Source organism: Phyllostomus discolor, chromosome 9 (genome assembly GCF_004126475.2).
Source record: "Phyllostomus discolor isolate MPI-MPIP mPhyDis1 chromosome 9, mPhyDis1.pri.v3, whole genome shotgun sequence".
Taxonomy (NCBI): domain Eukaryota; kingdom Metazoa; phylum Chordata; class Mammalia; order Chiroptera; family Phyllostomidae; genus Phyllostomus; species Phyllostomus discolor.
In genome coordinates this window covers 60,241,748-60,265,595 of record NC_040911.2, presented here as the reverse complement: position 1 = coordinate 60,265,595, position 23,848 = coordinate 60,241,748, and the positions used below count along the sequence as shown (strand labels likewise).

The 23,848-nt window shown below is 41.5% G+C and overlaps 1 protein-coding gene across 1 annotated transcript; it reads left to right on the top strand.

The window, feature by feature from the left end:
• Positions 1–17,918: 17,918 nt before the first annotated feature.
• Positions 17,919–22,822, top strand: LOC114506051 (probable cystatin-15). Its single transcript, XM_028523579.2, has 3 exons — positions 17,919–18,873; positions 21,496–21,606; positions 22,627–22,822. Exons 1-3 carry the CDS (start codon positions 18,679–18,681, stop codon positions 22,705–22,707), a joined length of 387 nt encoding a protein of 128 aa, XP_028379380.1. The 5' UTR covers positions 17,919–18,678; the 3' UTR covers positions 22,708–22,822.
• The last annotated feature ends 1,026 nt before the right edge of the window (positions 22,823–23,848 follow it).

Genomic DNA, 23,848 nt, shown 5'->3' with positions numbered 1-23,848 from the left:
GGATTGGTGTTTCAGAATTCTTAGGATATAATACCAGCAGTGGAATTGGTGGGTCAAAAGGCAGTTCTACTTTTAGTTTTTCACAGTGGCTGCAGCAGTCTGCATTCCCAACAACAGTGCATTAGGGTTTCCTTTTCTCCACATCCTCTCCAATATTTGTTTGTTGATTTGTTTATGATGGCCATTCTTACTGGTTTGAAGTGGTATCTCATTGTGGTTTTAATTTGCAGCTCTCTGATGGCTAGTGATGTTGAGCATATTCTCATATATCTCCAGGCCTTTTGTATGTCCTACTTGGAGAAGTATGTGTGCAAGTTCTTTGACCAATTTTTTAAACTTTATTTTATTTTATTTTATTTTATTTTATTTTATTGTTGTTCAAATACAGAATAACAATAAAAATGCAGTTTACTGCATTTTCTCCCCACCACTCCCCCCTCTCCAACCATCAATACCTCCATCCTCTGATTTCACTCCCCTTGGTTTTGTCCATGTGTCCTTTATAATTCTTTCTGAAAACCCTTCCCCTGCTTCCCCCAGTATCCCCTCCACCTCCCCTCTTGTTACTGTCAGTTTGTTCTTAATTTCAATGTCTGGTTATATTTTGTTTACTTGTTTGTTTTGTTCATTAGGGTCCACTTAAAGGTGAGATCATATGGTATTTATCTTTAACTGCCTGGTAAGTCTTTGTCCATTTTTTTCAATGGGTTTTTGTCTTCCTGGAGTGGAGTTGTGTGAATTATGTATTTTGGAGACCAAACCCTCATCGGAGGTATCACTGGCAAATATGTTTTCCCATACTGTTGGTTTCCTTTCATTTTAATGCTGTTTTCTTTAGCTGTGCAGATAATTTTTTATTTTGATTGGATCCAATTTCTTCTTTCCTTTATGTCCCTTTCTCAAGGGGACTTCTTGGTGAAAATATTGCTTCATAAAATATCTGAGATTTTCCTGCCTATTTTTTCCTCTAGGACTCTCATGATTTCATGACTTATTTTTAGCCTTTCATTCACCTTAAATTCATTTTTGTGTATGTTGTAAGTTGGTGGTCGAGTTTCATTTTCTGCAGGGAGCTATCCAGATCTCCCAACACCATTTGTTGAAGATGCTATTTTTACTCCATTTTATGCTTCTGTCCCCTTTGTCAAATATTAATTGAACATACAGACATGTGTATATTTCTAGGCTCTCTATTCTGTTCCATTAGTCTATGTGTCTGTTGCTATGTCAAAATCAGGCTGTTTTTATTACAGTGGCCTTGTAATACAGTTTAATATCAGGTATTGTGATCCCTCCTACTTTGTTCTTCTTTCTCAAAATTGCTATGGTTATTTGGTGTCATTTATGGTTCCATATAAATTTCTGAAATGTTTGTTCTATATCTGTAAAATACACCATTGGCACTGTAATAGGGATTGCATTGAATCTATAAATTGCTTTGGGTAGTATGGACATTTTGAGAATGTTAATTCTTTCAATCCATGAACACTGCATGTGCTTCCATTTGTGTCTCCCTTAATATCTTTCTTCAGTGTTGTGTAGTTTTTTGAGTACAGGTCTTTTACATTCTTGGTTAGGTTTATTCCTAGGTACTCTATTTTTCTTGTTGCTGTATGAAATGGGATTGTCCTCCTGATTTCTGTTTCTGATATTTCATTTTTGGTGTACAAACATGCCTTTAGTTTCTGAGTGTCGACTTTGTATCTCACTGTTTTTCCAGATTTATTTATTTGGTTGAGTGGCTTTTGGTGGAATCCAAAGGATTTTTTATGTACACTCTGATGTCATCTGCGAATAATGACAGTTTTGCTTCCTCCTTTCCAATTTGGATGCTTTCTATTTCTTTTTCTTGTCTGATTGCTGTGACTAGCACTTCCAATACTATGTTAAATAGAAGTGGTGAAAGCAGATATCATTGTCTTGTTCCAGATCTTACTGGGTAAGCTTTTAGATTTTGTCCCTTGAGTATATGATGTTGGCTTTATGTCTTTTGTATATAGTCTTTGTTATTTTGAGCTATGCTCCCTCTGTTTCTAGGTTGCTGAAGGTTTTCATCATAAATGAGTGCTGAACCTTCAATGCTTTTTTGACAACTATTGCTATGATCATGTAATTTTTGTCTTTCTTTTTGTTTATGTGATGTATTACATTTATTGACTTGCAAATATTGTACTATCCTTCCATGCATGGGATGAATCACACTTGATCATGGTGTATGATGTTTTTAATGTATTGCAGGATGTTGTTTGCCAATATTTTGTTGAGGATTTTAGCATCTATGTTCATCAGCAATATTGGCTTGCAGTTTTCTCTTTGTTTTTTCTGTATCTGGTTTTGGGATTAGAATGATGCCAGCTTTGTAAAAGGAATTTAGGAGTCTTCAGTATTCTTGGATTTTTTGGAATAATCTGTGAAGGATAAGAGATAGCTCTTCCTTAAATATTTTGTAAAATTTTCCCATGAAACTCTTTGGTCCAGGGCTTTTGTGTGCCAGGAATTTTTTGATAACTCTTTCGATTTGGTCAGCTGTTATTTGTCTGTTCAGTCTTGTGCATTTATTCATTCAGTTTTGGAGGACTTTATTTTTATAATAATTTGTCCATTTCACCCAGGTTTTCAATTTTCTTGGCCTATAGTTTTTTGTAATAACTTCTTACAATCCTTTGTATTTCTGTGGTATCAATTGTAGTCTCCCCTCCTTCATTTCTTATTTTGTTTATGTATGTCCTATTTCTTTTTCCTGATGAGTCCATTTAAAGTCTTATCAATTTTGTTTATCTTTTCAAAGTATGAACACCTGTATTTATTGATTCTTAGAATTGATCTTTTTGTCTCTATGTCATTTAATTCTGCTCTGATCTTGCTTATTTTCTCCTTCTACTTGCTATGGGGTTTGTTTGGTGTTTTTCCTCCAGTTCTCATAGATGCAGGGTTAAGTTGTTTATTTGAAATGCTTCGAGGACTCCAGCAAGATGGAGGCATAGGTGGACACACCATACTTCCATGCTCAACCAAGATTAGAACAACAACAATTTAGAGGCAGAATAACACCCAGAACTGACAGAGAATTTATCTGAATGGAAGTCGGACAGCCAAGAAGTTGAAGTAGACCCATTCATCCATACCGGTAGGAGGGGCAGAGACTAGCTCGGGTCACAGCGCGAGGAGTGCGGGGACAGCTGGGTGCCTAAGGCAACCGGGAGGGTGTAAGCCATCCCGGGTGCGCAGTGGGTGGACCCTGAGTACACAAGTGGCAACTGGCAGACCCAGTGAGGCTGCAATTGTGGACCAGAGCGGAGTGCGCAGCCCTAGACCCCAGGGAAGAGACTGAGATCCCAGGAGAGTGGGGCTGCTGCTATTGTTCCCCCCAGCCACTGCCCCTGCCCCCACATACAACTTCACAATCTAGTGACTGGGGTGCCCAGCCCTGGTGAACACCTAAGGCTCTGCCCTTCACCGTAACAGGAGTGACCAGACCAAAAGAGAGAGAGAGAGAGAGAGAGAGTTCAATTAGAAGAACAAATCAGTGCCCCAGAACTCGTCCTTTTGAATGACCAAGAAATAGTTAACCTATCAGATGCACAGTTCAAAACACTGGTGATCAGGAAGCTCACAGAATTGATTGATTTGGGGCTCAAATTACATGAAAAAAAATGCAGGTTACCATAAAATAGATGAAGGAAGATGCACGGAGAACCAACAGTGATGGGAAGGAAATTGGGACTCAAAACAATAGAGTGGACCAGAAGGAAGGAAAAAAACAAACAAACAGGAAACAATGAAGAAATAAGAATTCAAAAAAATGAGGAGACGCTTAGGAACTTCCAGGACATCTTTAAATGTTCCAACATCCAAATTATAGGGGTACCAGAAGGGGAAGAGGAAAAACAACAGATTGAACATGTATTTGAACAAATAATAAAGGAGAACTTCCCCATTCTGGCAAAGGAAATAGACTTCCAGGAAGTCCAGGAAGCTCAGAGAGTCCCAAAGAAGTTGGACCCAAGAAGAAACACACCAAGGCACATCATAATTACATTAGCCAAGGTAAAAATGAAGGAGAGAATCCTAGAAGCAGCAAGAGATAAGGGGACAGTAACCTACAAACGAGTTCCCATCAGACTGTCAGCTGATTTCTCAAAAGAGACCTTACAGGCAAGAAGGGGCTGGAAAGAAATATCCCAAGTCATGAAAGACAAGGGCCTGTATCCCAGATTGCTCTATCCAGCAAAGCTTACATTTAGAATGGAAGGGAAGATAAAGTGCTTCTCAGATAAGGTTCATCATCAGCAAGCCCTTATTTTATGAAATGTTAAAGGGACTTATCTAAGAAAAGAAGATAAAGAAAAAACATGTATAGTAAAATGACAGCAAACTCACAATTATTAACAATCACACCTAAAGCAAAACCAAAAGAAGCTAAGCAAACAACTAGAACAGGAACAGAACCACAGAAATGATCACATGGAGGGTTAGTAACAGGGGAGTGGGAGAGAGGGAGAAGGGGGAAAGGTACAGAGAATAAGTAGCATGGATTGTAGGTTGAAAATAGAAGGAGGATAAGAATAGTATGGGAAATGTAGAAGCTAAAGAACTTATAAGTATGACACATGGACATGACTAAAGGGGGGGATATGGGTGGGAGAGGGTGTACAGGGTGGAGGGGAGCTAAGGGGGGAAAATGGGGCAACTGTAATGGCACAATCAATAAAATATATTAAAAAAATAAATGCTTTTATCTTTTTTTAGTTAGGCCTGTATTGCAATGAACTTCCATTTTAGGAGTGCCTTGGCTGTGTCCCATAAGTTTTGAACTGTTGTGAATTCATTTTCATTTGTTTCCAGAAACTTCTTGAGTTCTTCCTTGATCTCACTTTCAACACATTAATTATTTAATAGCATGTTATTCAATCTCCATGAGTTTAAGCGTATTTGATTTATTTCTTCCCAGTTGTATTCCACTTTCAGTCCCGTGAAGTTGGAGAAAAAGGTTGATATGATTTCAATTTTCTTGAATTTGTTGAGACTTGTTTTATGTCCTATCATGTGGGTTATCTTTGAAAATCTTTCATGTGTATTTGAAAAGAATGTGTATTTTGCTTCTTTGGGAATGAAGGGTTCTATATATATCAGTGAGGTTCATTTGATCTAGGGCATTGTTCAATGCTACAACATCTTTGCTGATATTTTGTTTGGAAGATCTATCCATTTTTGACAGTGGGGTGTTAAAATACCCTACTGTAATTGTGTTGCTGTCGATATCTTTCTTGAAGTCTTCCTACATTTTCCTTATGCTTTTGGGTGCTGTTATGTTGGGTGCATATGTGTTATAATGTTTGTGCCTTCTTGATTGACTCTTCCCTTGAGTATTATGAAGCATTCTTCTAGGCCTCTTTTTATGGCCCTTGTTTTGTAGTATATTTTGGCTGATATGAGTATTGCTACCCTGTGTTTTTTTCCCTGCCCATTTCCTTTGAATGTTTTTTTTTTAAATCCCTTCTCTTTCAGTCTGTATAGGTCTTTTGTTCTGAACTGGTTCTCTTCTAGGAATCATACATGTGGGTCATGTTTTCCTATGCAATCAGCTACCCTTTGTCTTTTGATTGGAACTTTTAATTCATTTACATAAGTTTTGTATCAATATGTGCTTCTTCTTTTACATTTCACCCTCTTTGTAACTCTGTTGCTCTCTCTATCTCACTTTTTATTTGTTTTCTTAAAGCACTTTTTTGAGCATATCTCGCAGTGCTGATTTGGTGGACTTGTATTCTTTCAGCTCTTTTTTTTCCCCCCTGGGAAAATCCTTATTTTGCCTTCCATTTTAATTGAGAGTCTTGCTGGGTAGTGTAGTTTTGATTACATGCCCTTGATTTCACTCCTTGGAATATTCCTTGCCATTCCCTTGTGGCTTGTAGCGTTTCCACTAAGTCAGCTACTAGTTTTATAGAGGCTTCCTGGTATGCTACTGTCTGTTTCTCCTTTGATGCCTTTAAGATTCTCTCTTTGTCTTTGAATTTTGCCATTTTAATTATCATGTGTCTTGTAATTGACCTCTTTGGGTTCACCTTGATTAGGACCTTCTTTGTTTTGTGGCCTTTTATGACTTTTCTCTCATCAAATTAGGGAAGTTTTCTATCATTACTTTTTCAAACAGGTTTTCTATCTCTTGCCCTTCTTCCTTTCTTTCTGGTACCCCTATTATACGGATATTATTATGTTTCATGTTGTCCTGAAGTTCTGTTAACACCTCTTCATTCTTTTTGAGATTTTTCCTTTTCTTGTTCTTTCTCAGATTTTTTTCTCTTAAATCTTGTCATACAGCTCTCTGATAAGCCTTCTTCTTCTTCCAGCCTGATTTTGATTCCTTCTACTGTATTCTTCAATTTAGAAATTGTATTCATTTCTTCTTGGCCCTTGTGAATAGTTTCCATTTATTTTTTTGTGTTGATATAGTTTACAGTAGGTTCATCATTGGTTTTCTGTAGTTTTTGGTAGTTCTCACTGAGCTCATTGAGCTTCCTTATAACCATTTCTGTGTGCTCAATATGTGATAGTTGACTTTATTTCATTTAGCATTCTTTCTGAAGCTTACTTTTTTCCTTTTGTTTGGGGATTGTTTCTTTGTCTTTCCATTGTTTGCGAGACTCTTCTTGTTAGCTTCTGCTCTTTAAATTGATCTATTTTGACTTCCTGAGTTTGTGGTGTGAACTTCTATGGTAGGAGACCTGTGAGATTCAGCGGTGCAGTCTCCTTGATCTTCTGAACTTGCTACTCTCAGATCATGTTTATGTTGGCTCTTTGGATGTAATTGGATTGTGTTGTTGGGTAATTTTTTGTTGAATCCTAACCTCCAGCTGGTCAATGGAGGGTTACTCTGCCCACCACATCTTCTGTGCTGCTGTGCAGGTGCTGCCAGAAGAAAAGCACAAAGCCCAGGGAAAAATCCATGTCTGCAAAAATGTCTCCACCCTGCAATCTCAATATCAGCAGCAAATGAATCAGTATTAATAAGAATATAAAGAGATTAAGACTGTTATATGAAAAGAGATAAATAAACTATAGTATAAATTCTAGTGACTTAATATGCACAAAATTGCTGGACAAGAAATGAATGTTAAAATGCTTTTGGGGAAAAAATATCACTAATTACGGAGAAGATCACAGTGGATTTCATCCTGGTAGACTCTAGTATTACAACTGTTTTTTTCTTTCTAGATCTACCTCTGGTCATTTTAGATGTTGACACGGTCTGACCTTGGACTGTAAGAGATCTGCTGTCTATGATTGTCTTCTTCAGTTGTTAATCTAGTCACTTTGCACTCAGCAGTCAAGCTTATGCCCCTAGGGTGGGGCAGCACTCCTTCTGGGGTTAGGGTTATTGTTTTCCCTCAGGCTACTGCTTCTCAGAGGGGAATGGTCTGCCTGAGGGGGATGTCTGCTTCAGGGTGGGTGATGACTCAGCACTGGTATCCTGGTGGACACTCTTTATGTTCTCTTCCATAGCCTCAGTCCACAGTCTCTCCTGAAGTGTCTCTAGCCCACTCTGCCCCCTGCCTCTTTGCCAGGGATCTACATCTGTGCCTGCCTCCTTCCATTATTAATTTATTCACTCTGCACTTATCAATCAGGCTTAAGCACCACAGAGCTGGGGCAGAGTCTCTCTTGGGGGTGCAGCTGTTGTTTCCCCTCAGGCTGCTGCCACTTGGAGGAAAGTGGTCTGCCTGAGAATGATGGCTGCTGCTATTTGGGGTATGACTTAGCACCAGGATCTCTGAGGCTACTCTCTTGGCTCTCTTCCCAAGTCTTCCTTCCTTAGTCTCTCTTTAGGCATCTCCATCGCACTCTGCTCCTTCCTTTGCTGGATCCTCAGGTAAGTAATATCAAATGAAAATTTGTGCATTGGCTCTTTAAATGGTTTTTGCATCTCAAGCCATTCATCTCTGGAAGGGAGCAACCCTGCTGCTTTTTGCTGCCAGTTATCTGTGTAGTTTTGGGGCTCTGGTGTTCTAGCCTGGGATCCCAGCTAGGGTTTAGACCCCATTCTTATCATCCATCCTCCCCCTTAATTATCCCTATGGCACTGCTGCCTGCAGGCACCCAACCAACCCTGTCAATTCTCTACCACACTCTTTACCAGTCAGGTTGTCCTGAAGATCATTCTTCTGTCTGTCCAAAATTGTAAGGCTTCTCTCTTGCTATTTTTCAGTTGTTTGCTCTAGGTAATTTTTTTCACATTTTAGTTGTAATTCCAGATTAGTCCTGGAAAAAGGTCAGTGTGGCTTCCAGTCAGTCCTTTGCCATCTTGCCAAATTGGCATCATCATACCTATGTACCATTTCTTATGTACACGTTCATCTATCAGTGGACACCTAGGCTTCTTCTATATCTTGGCAATTATAGATAATGCTACAAATATAGGTGTGCATGTATCTTTTTGAATTAATGTTTTTATATTCTTCAAATATCAAGAAGTGGTGTTGCTGGGTTGTATGCAGCTCTTTATAAACTCTGTCCATCCCAGATTCTGGTTCCCTTTGAAGGGCCCTGAGAGAGATGTCATGTTGCAAGGCTCTGAGTGGAGAGGCCCACCTCTGGTCACACTCTGGAAAGACAGGCAACAGTATAGGCCTCATTTGCACAAGGGTACTGGCATGTATAGGTCAGCTCAGTGAGAGAGTCTCAGTTCATGTCTACTGATTTTTGGCAAGGTATCTTTTTGTATCTGAGCTCTTCCCTAGTTTTCGCAAATCTCTGTTTAAGGGAAAATCATGACTTTTAATAACTTATTTTTTTTACTTTATTTTGTTTTTGTTCTTTAAATGTATTAAATTGATTATGCTTTGACAGTTGTCCCATTTTTGCTCCTCTTTTTCCCACCACCCTGCATCTGCCCCACCAGCATTGTCCCCTCCCATAGATCATGTCCATGGGTTGCACATATAAGTTCTTTGGCTTTTCCATTTCTTTTTTTTAATGTAATTTTTTAAAAATATTTTTTATTTATTCATTTTTAGAGAGGGAAGGGAGGGAGACACAGAGAGAGAGAGAGAAACATCAATGTGCGGTTGCTAGGGGTTATGGCCTGCAACCCAAGCATGTACCCTGGCTGGGAATTGAACCTGCAACACTTTGGTTTGCAGCCCGTGCTCAATCCACTGAGCTATGCCAGCCAGGGTGGCTTTTCCATTTCTTATGCTATTGTTAACCTACCCCTGTCTATTTTGTACCTACCTACCCTTTATGCTACTTATACCCTGTACCTTTCCCCTCATTCTCACTTCACCACATTCCTGCTGATAACTCTACATGTGATCTCCATTTTTGTGATTCTGTTCCTGTTCTAGTTGTTTGCTTAGTTTTTTTTTTTTTTGGTTCAGTTGTTGATAGTGTAGTATACCATTCTGTGTGGCATGAGCCCAGCTCCCACTGGGAGATGCACAGGACCCACACCCATGGATAGGTTCTCTTGTGGGGAATCAGACAAGCAATGCACCTAGGCCTCTATGAGTCTTGCTTTTTGCTAAAACTCCCTCACCCTGAATTGAGGACATTTACTGCAAAACAACTTCCTGAAAATCATGCTAAAACTTCCAAGGATAAGTGTAACTGGTCCAACTACTTTTGCCTTTTCATTTGCAAATAGTCCTCTTCTGCGATGTGATTAGCAGCATTGGCTCCTTTGTTTTCTGTAAAAGGTAACCACCTAAAGTGAGCCTGTGCATAGTTAATTAGGACCTTCTTGTACTGTGTCCAGTAAGACAATAAAAGCTCACTGGAGCAAGGGCTGAGGCTTTTGCTCCTCTTGAGAGAAAAGCCATGCTGTCCCTTTTCTTCCACCAGACTCGGTAGTCTGTATGAATGTCTCATTTCATCCATAATGATGTGGATACTGCAGGCTGGTGTCCGCATCAGATAGTTGTGAGTTTGTTGTCATTTTACTGTTAATAATTTTTGGTCATTGTCTTTCTCTTACATAAGACTCTTTAACATTTCATATAATATGGGCTTGGTCATGATGAACTCTTTTAACTTAACCCTATTTGGGAAGCACTTTATCTGCCCTTCCATTCTAAATTATCACTTTCCTGATTAGAGTAATATTGGATGTAGGTCCTTGTCTTTCATGACTTTGGATACTTCTTTCTAGCCACTTCTTTCCTGTAAGGTATTTTTTGAGAAATCAGCTGATAGTCTTATGGGAACTCCTTTGTAGTTAATGGTCTCCCTTCTCTTGCTGCTTTTAAGATGATATCCTTCCCTGGCTCTTGTGGCCTAGTGGACTGAGCACTGGATTGTGAAGCAGAAGGTCACTGGTTTGATTACCAGTCAGGGCACATGCCTGTGTTGCAGGCCAGGTTTCCTTGTATGGGATGCATAATAGGCAATTACACGTTGATATTTCTCTCCCTCTCTTTCTCCCTCCCTTCCCTTCTGTCTAAAAATAAATGAATAAAATCTTTAAAAAAATATTTATTCTTATTTTTAATCTTGGGCAATGTAATTATGATGTGCCTTGTGTTTACTTCTTTGTGTCCAACTTCTTTGGGACTCTCTGAGCTTCCTGGACTTCCTGGAAGTCTATTTCCTTTGCCAGACTGGGGAAATTCTCCATTATGTTTTTGAATAAGTTTTCCATTTCTTGCTTCCTCTTCTCCTTCTAACCCCCTATGATTTGGATGTTGGAACATTTAAAGTTGTCCTGGAGGTTCCTAAGCCTCTCCTAATTTTTTTTTTTTTTGAATTCTTGTTTCTTCATTCTGTTCTGGTTGAATGTTTATTTCTTCCTTTTGGCCCAAACCCTTGATTTGAGTCCCTATTTCCTTCCTTTCACTTTGGTTCCCTGTGCATTTTCCATTATTTCACTTTTCTCAGCCTTCACTTTTTCCTTTATTTTGTGACCATACTCAACCATTTCTGTAAGCATGCAGATTACCAGTGCTTTGACCTCTGCATCCGATATGTTGGCTCTCTCTTCATAGCCCAGTTCTGTTTTTGGAGCTTTGATCTGTTCTTTAATTTGGGTTGTTCATTTTTTTTGGTTTCAGCATGACTGTTACATTGTTGAAGCCTTTGATATTCGATAATCCTGGTTGATGCATTGTGGCACTGTATGTGGGGTGTGGTCAGAGAGGGAACAATGCCACTTGCTCAGCTCTTGGATAGCTTTCAGTAACTTCCTCCATTACCCAGAAGCAAATTGGGCCCTTCTGATGTTGATTCCAGGGTGGGTGGGCTTGTATATGTTCTAGGGCCCTGTGGGTATCTCCAACGAACTCTCCTGTAAGCTTGGAGTTTCTCACACTGCTACAATAACCACAGGTTTTTATAGCAAGAGGTTTGGGGCTTTATTTCCACTCACTGGAACCCTGGGTGCATGGTCTGTCTCACTCCCCTGTTGTTCCTTCTTCTTCTTGTTTATCTGTATGCAAATGTGGGACTGCCTGTTCTGTGTGTCTTGCCCTCCCAGTCCTCAAGTTGCTGGCTTCCCATGCATCCTGTCCTCCCTGGCTTCCCATCTCTAGTCCTCATACCATTCTGAATGAATGTTTTTCTTTAACTCCTCAGTTGTTGGACTTCCATACAGTTTGATTTTCTGGCAGTTCTGGTTAATTTTTGCTTTTAAATTTGTCGTTATATTTATTTTGGTTGTGTGAGGAGGAAAAGTGTATCTACTTATGTATTCATCTTTGCTAGAAGTCCTAATAACTTCTCTTTTTAAAATCCTCACCTGAGGACATATTTATCAATTTTAGAGAGATAAGGAGGGAGGGACAGATGGGGGTCATGAGAAAGAGAGGGAGAGAGAGAGAGAGATCAATGTGAGAGAGAAATATCAATCAGTTGCCTTCTGCACAAGTCCCAACCAGGGATCAAACTATCAATGTAAGTATGGGCCCCAACCAGGAATAGAACTGCAGACTGTTCATGTATAGGGTATGCTCCAACCAACAGAGCTGCCAAGTTAGACTATTGTCAACTTCTAATAGAAGGCTAACAAACACACAAACAGCACCTGATTCATAAATATCACCTCAGTGAGTGTCTGCACGGTGTCCCTTTCATGCATCTAGCTCCTGCAGGGAGAAACAGTTTCCAACCCCCTGGGTCCCCAAAATATATAATGCAGCTCTGACTTTCAGTCCAACACAAACATGCTTGTTATTTTACTCTCTATAGAAGCAAAAAGTCTGTGTTCTCTTGTTAGCTGTCTGCACTTGGGCATAAGACTGATAGACAGGTCTTGTGTCAGGTATGGCTACAGCTCATCACTGTGGAGCTTTCAATCCTGTGAATGTGCCCCCCATCACTGCAAGTTTATGGCACTGTCAATGTAATGAGCTAGTATCAGCTATCAGGAGGAGTGTGACAGGGGAGATTGTGGCAGAATCTGCCCTGCAGAATCTGCATGTTGTGACTGAAGACAAAAACAAATGCACAGGCTACAGTAATCCTGTGGAGAAAAAGGGATGGCATGGCCACTCTCTCAAGGGGAGAGTGCACCGACCCTTGCCTGGACAGGCTTTTATTGTTTTTCTTGGGTCTTACATCAAAGAAGGACTTATTATCTGTTACATAGAATATTATTGTCTACATTTTTGGTACAATCAAGGAAATGAAAATAACAAATGCAGAAGGGAAAGGTAGCAAGCTGATTAGCTCTGTCCTTGGGAAAATTCACACAGGCTTTGGAAATTACCTTGAAGATAGACAATGAACATCTATTGTTTTAGATCAGGGTGAGGGAGTTTTAGCAAGAGCAAACCATAATAGTCTGTATGCATTTGCTAGGCCTGATTCCCATGAGAAAACCCAGTTTGAGGGCCTGGCTCCTGCCCACCACATTGCTTCTGTAGGTTTTCCATACAGATCTGAGTTACTTTTGACAGATCAAAACAAACCAGTCCCATAAGGAGATACTATTGCATGGTTTGATGGTGTTTAGGGAAAGATTTCTGCTATTATATCCTGACAGTGAAATTGTATATGATGCATATATCCTATTTGTATGCATATTATTTTCCCCTTAAGTATTTTTATTTTATTTATTTTAATATACATTTAATTAATTTTATTGTTGTTCTATTAGAGTTGTCCAAATTTTCCACCTATTGCTTTCCCTTGCCCAGTCCAACCTGGTTCCCACAGTCAGTCTCCACACTGTTGTTCATGTCCATGGATCCTTTATAGAGGAACCTTGAGTAGATGCTTCCCCTTCTTTCACCCCCTTATCACCCACTCCTCTCTCTCTGGTCACTGTGAATCTGTTCATTGTTTCCATGCCACTGATTCTATTTTTCTCATTTGTTTGTTTTGTTCATTAGATTCCTCTTATAGGTGAGATCATATGGTATTTGTCTATCACCACCTCGCTAATTTCACTTAGCTTAATATTCTCCAGTTCCACCCATGCTGTCCAGAAAGATAGATGCTTGATGCTCGTTCGTTCGTCCTTCCTTCCTTCCTTCCTTCCTTCCTTCCTTCCTTCCTTCCTTCCTTCCTTCCTTCCTTCCTTCCTTTCTTCTTTCTTTCTTTCTTTCTTTCTTTCTTTCTTTCTTTCTTTCTTTCTTTCTTTCTTTCTTTCTTTCTCTCTCTCCTTCTTTCTTTCTTCTTTCTTTCTTTCTTTCTTTCTTTTTTCTGTTCTTTCTTTCTTCTTCTTTCTTTCTTTCTTGTTTCTTTCTTCTTTCTTTCTTTCTTTTCTTCTTTCTTTCTGCTTTCTTCTTTCTTTCTTCTCGTCTTTCTCCTCCCTTCCTTCCTTCCTTCTTCCTCCTTCCTTCCTTCCTTCCTTCCTTCCTCCTTTCTTCTTTCTTCTTCTTCTTTCTTTTTTCTTCTTCTTTTTCTTTTCTTTCTTCTTTCTTTCTCTCTCTCTCTCCTTTCTTTCTTCTCTTTCTTTCTTTCTTTCTTTCTTTCTTTCTTTCTTTCTTTCTTTCTTTCTTTCTTTCTTTCTTGTTTCTTTCTTTCTTTCTTTCTTTCTTTCTTTCTTTCTTTTCTTTCTTCTTTCTTCTTCTTTCTTTCTCTTTCTCTCTCTCCTTCCTTCCTTCCTTCCTTCCTTCCTTCCTTCCTTCCTTCCTTCCTTCCTTCCTTTCCTTCCTTCCTTCCTTCCTTCCTTTCTTCTTCCTTCCTTCCTTCCTTCCTTCCCTCCCTCCCTCCCTCCCTCCCTTCCTTCCTTCCTTCCTTCCTTCCTTCCTTCCTTCCTTCCCTGTGTAGTATTCCATTGTGCAAATGTACCACATTTTTGATGCACTCATTTACTGATGGGCACTTAGACTATTTCCAACACTTGGCTGTTGTAAATAATGCTGCTATGAACACAGGGGTCCCCAGGAACTTTGAAATTTTTGTTTCTGGATCTTAGGGTATAATCTTCACTGTGGAATTGCTGTATCAAAAGGCAGTTTCATTTTTAGTTTTTTTAAGAAATTTCATACTATTTTCCACAGTGGCCACACTAGTCTGCATTCCCAACAGTGCAATAGAGTTGCCTTTTGTCTACATCCTCATCAGCACTTGTTGGTTGTTAGTTTATTAATGATGACCATTCTAACCAGTGTGAGGTGGTATCTCATTGTGGTTCTAATTTGCAACTCTCTGATGGCTAGTGATGTTGAACATTGCTTCATATATTTATGGGCCCTCTGTATGTCCTCCTTAGAAAAGTGTCCGTTCAGAATCTTTGCCCATTTTTTAACTGGATTGTTTGTATTTCTGGTGTTGAGCCATATGCAATCTTTATATTTTGAGGAGATCAAACCCTTGACCAAGGTATCACTGGAAAGTATATTTTCCCTTAAGGTTGGTTCTCTTTTCATTTTGCTGGTGTTTTCTTTAGCCATGTACAAACTTCTTATTTTGATGCAGTCCCATTTGTGTATTCTTTCTTTTATTTCCCTTTCCCTAGGAGACATACTGATGGAAATATTGCTGTGTGGGATATCTGAAATTTAACTGCCTATGTTTTTCTTTAGGACTTCATGCTGTTATGAGTTATATTTAAGACTTGACCTGCAACCCAGGCATGTACCTTGACTGGGAATCCAACTGGTGACCCTTTGGTTCACAAGCCAGCACTGAATCCACTGAGCCATACCAGCCAGGCTGTTCTCCTGTAGTTTAGTTGTAATTCTGATGTGGTTGTGTGAGGAGGCAAACCATGTGTACTTATGCCTCTATCACCTATATGCACATTCTAATCATTTTCTCACTTGTCAACTTGATGCTCCACTTTTTTCCTTTTCATTAATTAAGAGCAGATATTTAGTAGATGTTTTACAATTTTTTCTGGATAGAAGTGGACAATGATATTTTAAATGGATGTAGACTGGCTGCATAATTTGTAAAAAAAAATATAATGGAGATATTAAAAACTCCCCCTGAGAAAAAGCTTTGAGAGTAAAATCAACCCCAAAGCAACATGAACCTTCTGAGAATTTAAAACAATAATAATCCTATTACTTGTGGTCACCAAACACTAGCAATTCTGTGATGCTATCTACTTGGAGACAGTGCAAAATTTCACAGGTTAAGTGGCCAGTCACACAAGACTACTACCTCCCAATTTCAAATGCAAATTACAGAGAGTAGATCCCCAGGTTGCTCATTACTTCTGTCTGATTTGGCTGCAAATCTGAGGTTCCCATGATCACCTCTTTGTGTTCAGTTAATTTGCTGGAGCAGCTCACAGAACTCAGGAAACACTTAAATTATGATTATATGGATATGATGAATACAAAGGAAGGGCCAGGTGAAGAGATATATAGGAATAGGTATGGGGAGATCCAGAAAGCAGGATCTTCTCTTCCCATGCGGTTAAGGGGCTGTAATGCAGGAGGTCCAAGCTGGGAAGCTACACTTTTTTGTGTGTGTGATATTCTGAAAAAAATATAAAACTACCCAGAGGACAAGCAGATGTGGACATGCCATTTATTATTCACGTTGTGGGGGAATATATCAGTGGCAGTGAATCAGGGTGAAATGCTATACCCCACCTCTAGTCTTTGCACTACTTATTGGGTTAGGGAGGGAGCCCTGGTAGTGTATGAAAATGCTGCAAGATTGTGATATATGCAGGGGCCTTGATAAGGATGGAAATCCAGATACAAACTGTTTTCCTTCCTCCTTATGGCTGCTGGGTAGGCAGCCAAATGATCTCTGAGGTTGTGGAGGGGCCAGACTTGAGCTACCCACACAGGTGCTTCACTCCCCTCCCCACCCAGTACATGGATGTGTTCACCCACCTGGAAGCTCCCTAAATTCTATATTTTGGGGATTTTATGGAGGCTTCATCATGTAGGCATGATTGATTATTAAGTCTATTTCCAGTTCCTTTCCCCTATCTAGAGGATAGGAGTGGCAGGGCTAAAAATTCCAAGGTTCTGATCATTTCTCGTTCTTTTTGGTGACCAATCCTTATCCAGGAGTCCTCACAGAGCCACCTCAATGGAACAAAAATGCTCCTAGCATTCTTATAACTTGGGAACTTATGAGAGATCTAAGAGCTCTGTGCCAACAATAAGGGGGCAGAAACCAATTTATATATTTTCTATTATCTTGCAAAGAATCTATGCAGTGGGAGGAAACTTAGAAAAGTCTTTAGGAACACTCCTGGCATATGATGAGGGTCCCAAACCAAGTCACAGGGCTCCTAACTAGAGGGGAGAAGGTGGTCATTCTAAGTAGAGCTCCTCCCAGCAGAGCAGTGAGCTGATCCCTATACTTCCAGCCTGGCTGACTAAGGAAACCTTGATAACACCCAACTGACTTTCCTCCCTGAATGGAGTCCTACCCTTGGGTCCCAGCCTCAGTGTTTCCTGGACCTTGGGCTTCAGACAGGTGCTCTGCTGCCTGTGGTCCTCACTATTTCTTTGCTTGTATCCTTCTGGATCCTAGACTCTTTAGTCTGGTCATCCCACCTCTCCATCTAGTATCCTGGGATGCAAGGACATTCTCCATCAGTCCAAGCTCTTGTTCGCCATCCTATGAGATGACATCAGTTCCATGGGACTCAGACCTCGGGGATGGGCTTCCGTTAGGGTTACACCATCAATCGGGCTGGTCTCCCCCTTCTACTCCAGTCTTGGGGGCAGTGTCCACTTGGGGTGGGTTTGCAATTTCTGCTGAGTGGGTAGATGTCTATGTGGATCACCTCATGAGCAGTGTGACAAGGCAGGGGCCATTCATGCATCATCATGTGCACTGGGAGATCCCTCAGAGTCAGGTGTTGGCTCCATCAGGCATCCTTTCAGGAGCCCCTGGGCTCAAATGAGCAGACTCAGGTAACCTCTTCCTATCATCCTGGTGGAGCCTTGAGCTTTATAAGTCCTACTCAGACCACGGTTTTTGCTTTTATTCCTTTTGTAGTTTTAAGTGCATCTTGAGCTTCCATTAATTTTTTCATGCTAAGTGCTCTCATGTGTTACCGTGTTCTGAATTTGTGTCTTGTGATTACATTTTTCAGGTGGACTGCACTTTTGTTGTGGATGCCCAACCATGGATTTCCAAGTTCACCCTTCTGAACAGCACCTGTGTGCAGAAATAGGTGGGGAAGGAGCTCCTGGCTTCTCACAGGAGAAGATTGTTTTCCTCTAGAGAGTGTCAATTTGTCTGTAGTTAGGTCTTTGAAGCACCAGGAGGATTAAAGGCATCTCAGAGCACTTTCAGGATCCCTGTCAGTTTTGTGTTCTCCTGGATTATTTATTTTCCAGGGAAGTCTCTGAGAGTGAAATGTGGTAGAGAACTTATCATTATTATTGTTCTCGCTTTGGCTATAGGTGCAGAGTGTTGAGTAAGTCAAGCTGCCCAGTTCATGTGGTTTTGGTAGAGCCCCAGTGGTTGGTTTGCATTCTTATTTGTTCATTCGTCAATCCATGCATCCATCCATCCATCCATCCACCCATCCATCCATCTACCCACCCACCCATCCATCCATCTATTTGCTTATTTACTCTCTAATTCATGCCCCTTTTCCATTTTACTCATAGGAATGTAGACAATTTTTCTAAGGAAAAGCCACCTGTGACCTCTCTGTTTACATATCTTTGACCATGCTCACAGTGGGGTAGCCATTTTGGGGGTAGGCCCATCCCAGAATAATAAAAATCCTCTTCACTGTCAGGCATGGGCAAGCCTCATGGCAATCAGGTCCTCTGGTGCCAGAAGTAGTGTAGAATATTGTGTCCCAACCCAGATACTGACCACTTACTGACCCTTCTGATACTTCTTGAGGTTGTGGGCTACACTGAAGGTCAGAGGTTGACCTGGTGTTTAGATCAAATCCTCATGACCCAGGGCTCATCAGTATTTCTAAGAATCCCTGTGACTCTGCTATGCCCAGGCTACATTGCTGTGAGGGCAAGCAAGGTGGGCTTAAGACCCTCACCCAGGCCCTCTTATGCCTGGGCTAAGGCAGGAGGAGGCAGCCCTGGAAATGTTCAAGAAACAGATCATGTGGGATGAATGTCCCTGGGACCAATGCTTATGTAACAACAAGTTGAAAAATGTTCTGCCTTCTGTTTTTTAATGACAAGGCAGGAAGTGGGGAGGAGGAGCTGGACAAGATGCCAATCAGAAGCTCAGGATTCTGAAGGACAGGGCTGCGTGGGATTATTGTTATGGAGAAAGGTCCACAGCAGCTGCTACCCAACACTTGTGTGCTGCTGAACTGTAGGGCTGACACTATACAGCATGTTCCTGAAGGTGCCTCTGCTCCTGGGGCTCTTTTTACTGGGGCCTCCTGTCTGCAGTTCTGGCTTTGTGGATATTAATAAGAACACGCATTTCTTTGCCATGTGTGTGGAATTCGCTATGTTTCAGTTCAACCAAGCCCACATGGATGAGTATGCTTACAAGCTGCTGTGGGTGGGGAGAAGCCAGCACAAGGTAAATGTTCCTCCCCATCCCTGAGGCTTTATTTTGGCCCTCAAACCTGGCTTGTGTTGCATAGTGGTGGGGGGAGAATCCTTTGTCTTCACAAAAAAGGACTTTTTTGTTATTTTCAGTAAATATTTTTTAACAATATAAGGTATTATTACAAGTGCTTTAAGTTTCTATTTTGTTTCCTTAGTAAGTGAAGCCCCTGAAAAACAGGGTGGAGAAGGGACGAAGATAACAGAAAAAAAACACTAGTGTCAGATTCATCTGCAGTGTGAGGGAGATAAAAGCAATCTCTCAAGTGAGGTAGCTGAGAGAAGCAACGACAGCGGAGACTGACAGGTAATGAGAAAGACAAAGAGAAGTGGTAGCTGAAAACCAAAAACCAACATGGAAAGGTATCACAGGCATGCCTGACTTCAGGCTTTGGCCAGACTTCTGGGAACCTCACTGTGCTGATCAGTGAGCAGCACGCTGAGATATTTCTTGTTCGATGTCAGCAGGCCTTGAGCTCGCAGCCACTGTGGGTTCAGGTATGGTGGGAGGTGGCAGAAGAGTGTTCTCATGGGACTGTTATGCTGGTGAAATAGTGGAAGGATGAGATAAGAGTTGTCAATGCAGGGACCCAGGGCCATGGGGAGGCAATGTATATTGGGCAAGGGAGGTCAGAAAGGGCCCCTCTGTGATGGGCACTCTTGGAAGGACCTGGTCACATGGTAGAGGTTTAGGCACAAGTAGGGCAGGCAGCCACAAAGAGGTCTCTGAACAAGGACAAGTCTCAGGTGTCCTAGTGAATGACCTAAAAGTTTCTGGACCTGTGTCATATAAATTAAGTATGCAGAGGGAAGTGGGGGTGGGACACCTTCAGAGCCACAGGTTAGGACTTGGGACATTATTCTCAGAATAATGGAAACCCATGAGAAGAAGTCATTCAGATGATTTAGCAATATCTCTCTGGATGCTGCGGGCATAGTGGGTTCCACAGCCTGTTGGCAAGCTGAGACCATGAGGCAGTATGGTCTCCTGCTTGCCAGGAGGTAGAAGTGCTTGCTTCTGGGTCTGCTTAATGGTGGGTGTGGGGTGCACTGATGTGGGATATGGGAGAAACAGTGGGGTCAGTGGCGGACCCAAAGTTTTAGCCTTTGAGCACATGGGTAGGCAGTAACTCTAACACTGAAAAAATAATGTGGTAAGGTTGCAGGAAGACATGGAAAAATCTAGCCAGAACATATGACATTTAGTGTTCCTGACCCAGTTATTGAAGGTCAAGGAGGTGGTAGGTTATAGGGCATTAAAGGTAGGAAGAGGTTGGGCCTGAAAGAAATACAGGTGTCATTAGGGTCTTGTTTATGCAAACCTTCCCACTGATGTTTATTCTTACCACTTCCTGCATCATTTGAATTGAATAATGTTGTCCTTGAGTCACTCTGTCCATGCCCAGATTCTGGTTCTTCATGAAAAGCTCTGGGCCAGGTCATGTTGGTGGGGATTTGATGTGCAGGGTCCCACCACTGACCACAGTCTGGAAGAGATGAATAGGAGGGTGGACCTCACCTGCACAGGGGCACTGGCTTCCCTTAGTCTTTCCCATTTCCTGACATCAGCCTCTTTTCTTGTGTTGCATCTCAGCCTTGCACCTGGGGAGGCCACACAGACCCTTTGGACAACAACACTACTGCTCCTGCCCCAGACTCTGAACCCTGTCCTAGCTCAGGGTCTGATGACTGTTCAAGGGGCCTGAATGTGCATGAGTGTCTGTGTGTCTGAGTGTGTTGTTGGTGTGTGGCCAGGCACAAGTGGGTGTCATATCAGTTGCAGGGATTCTTGAGCCCCAAACAAATTAGCTTTCTAAACAATTCCATGTCAGTCCAGTGAGAGGGGCATGTTCCTGCCTGCAATAATTTTTGGCTAGATTTCTCTGTGTTTGAGTTCTTCCCTAGTTTTCATGGACCTCTTCTTAAGAAAATGAAATCATAACTTTAAAAATTTCTCATAGAAGCGTAATAAACATACATACAGCACGTGATTCATAAATATCACCTCAATGAATATCTACAAGATAACTCTTCTGTGCAGACAGCTTCTGCAGAAAGAGACAGAGTGTTTCCAGCCCCCTAAAGGAATAGTGCAGCCTTTATGTCTAGTCAGAAGAGAAGCATGCTTATTATTCTACTCTCTTTAGAAGCAATAATTCTGTGTGTTCTCCTGGTGTCTGACTGTGCTCAGGCATAAGATTGATAGACGGGTCATGTGTCAGATGTGGCTGGAGCATATGTAGGCTCATTGTTGTTGAACTTTCAATCCTATGAATATGTCCCCCACTCCCTGTTCCTGGCACTCTTGATATTATGATCCAATATCAACCATCAGGAGAAGTGTAGCAGGGGAGATTCTAGCTTTGAGTACACATATGGACATCTTTTGTAAAAGAAATAGAGAATATTAAGGAATTAGTGAAATAAATAAATAAAAAAATTACAAAATAAGAAAAAGTTCACCTATAGGTATTGTCATTTATAGGCATACATTTGCACATTCACACCTTTTGCCCACTTTTCTGTTCGATTGTCTTTGTTTTACTCAGTTCAAAGTAAGTATTTGATAGTGGTTTCTATAATTTCTTCTTGACAGCAGTTTACTTGGATTTATTTAATGGACTTGGAGATGGGCCGCACAATTTGTAAAAAACATGATGAAGACATTGACAACTGCCCCTTGCAAGAAGGCTCAAGCAAGAAAAAGGTTTGAAATAAAAACAACCAAACAATCAAGAACCTTCTGGGAATGAAAAATAATGTCAAAGAAGGTCTATGAGAGGAGGCTTAAGAAAGTCTTTAGGAACACTCCTTGGGCAGACTGAGAGTCCTACACCCTTTCCCCCTATATCTCAGGGACACTCCTGGGGTAGAATGAGGGTCCTGAATCCTCTCCCACCAAGTCACAGGGCTCCTAACTAGAGGGGAGAAGGTGGTCATTCTAAGTAGAGCTCCTCCCAGCAGAGCAGTGAGCTGATCCCTATACTTCCAGCCTGGCTGACTAAGGAAACCTTGATAACACCCAACTGACTTTCCTCCCTGAATGGAGTCCTACCCTTGGGTCCCAGCCTCAGTGTTTCCTGGACCTTGGGCTTCAGGCAGGTGCTCTGCTGCCTGTGGTCCTCACTATTTCTTTGCTTGTATCCTTCTGGATCCTAGACTCTTTAGTCTGGTCATCCCACCTCTCCATCTAGTATCCTGGGATGCAAGGACATTCTCCATCAGTCCAAGCTCTTGTTCGCCATCCTATGAGATGACATCAGTTCCATGGGACTCAGACCTCGGGGATGGGCTTCCGTTAGGGTTACACCATCAATCGGGCTGGTCTCCCCCTTCTACTCCAGTCTTGGGGGCAGTGTCCACTTGGGGTGGGTTTGCAATTTCTGCTGAGTGGGTAGATGTCTATGTGGATCACCTCATGAGCAGTGTGACAGGGCAGGGGCCATTCATGCATCATCATGTGCACTGGGAGATCCCTCAGAGTCAGGTGTTGGCTCCATCAGGCATCCTTTCAGGAGCCCCTGGGCTCAAATGAGCAGACTCAGGTAACCTCTTCCTATCATCCTGGTGGAGCCTTGAGCTTTATAAGTCTTACTCAGACCACGGTTTTTGCTTTTATTCCTTTTGTAGTTTTAAGTGCATCTTGAGCTTCCATTAATTTTTTCATGCTAAGTGCTCTCATGTGTTACCGTGTTCTGAATTTGTGTCTTGTGATTACATTTTTCAGGTGGACTGCACTTTTGTTGTGGATGCCCAACCATGGATTTCCAAGTTCACCCTTCTGAACAGCACCTGTGTGCAGAAATAGGTGGGGAAGGAGCTCCTGGCTTCTCACAGGAGAAGATTGTTTTCCTCTAGAGAGTGTCAATTTGTCTGTAGTTAGGTCTTTGAAGCACCAGGAGGATTAAAGGCATCTCAGAGCACTTTCAGGATCCATGTCAGTTTTGTGTTCTTCTGGATTATTTATTTTCCAGGGAAGTCTCTGAGAGTGAAATGTGGTAGAGAACTTATCATTATTATTATTCTCACTTTGGCTATAGGTGCAGAGTGTTGAGTGAGTCAAGCTGCCCAGTTCATGTGGTTTTTGTAGAGCCCCAGTGGTTGGTTTGCATTCTTATTTGTTCATTCATTTGTCAATCCATCCATCCATCCATCCACCCATCCATCCATCTACCCACCCACCCATCCATCCATCTATTTGCTTATTTACTCTCCAATTCATGCTCCTCTTTCATTTCACTCATAAGAATGCAGGTAATTTCCACATCTCTGGGCTAGGCTCACAGTGGGTGGTATTTGGTAGTGGGTCATTCCTAATCACAGGGAAGGGAAGTGGGCTACTGAAGGCTCTGTCCTCCATGTGCACTTATCAGGCCATCTACACAAGGAACTGCATAATTGAAAGGAACATCCTCTTATGTTCTCTGAAGAGGCCCATAATTGTGGGAGAAGCCCTGTCTGGCAGAGCTGTCCCAGCCACTGTGGATGAGAATAAATCATCCCAGACACAATCTTGTTGCTCTGGTGGGAAAGGGGGTGGTGATTCCCTCTAGTGGGGAATGTCCCAAGACCTTCTCCCAAATGGCTTTTATTGGGAATGGTATGTGTAGGTGTATACAGAATACATGCACAGTGTTTCAGTCAACATAAAAAGGCTATAGTCATACAAAAACAGGTATTATCTATAGATAGCAATTGAAGGAACACAGAGATTTGTCATAGGTCAGGGTCTCTGAGACATGCTGATGACAGATGATCTTTAAGATGTATTCATGAAATAAGGTGTTTACTCCTTATCCCTTGAGCTTAAACATCCAGTTTACACCAACAGGGCTATACAAAGCAAAGCAGCACAAGCTTCAAAGGATACAATGTATATATTAGGCCTGATTCCCATAGAACCCTTGGTGTTAGAGTTGGGTTGTTTCTGCCACCTGGGTTTCCTGATT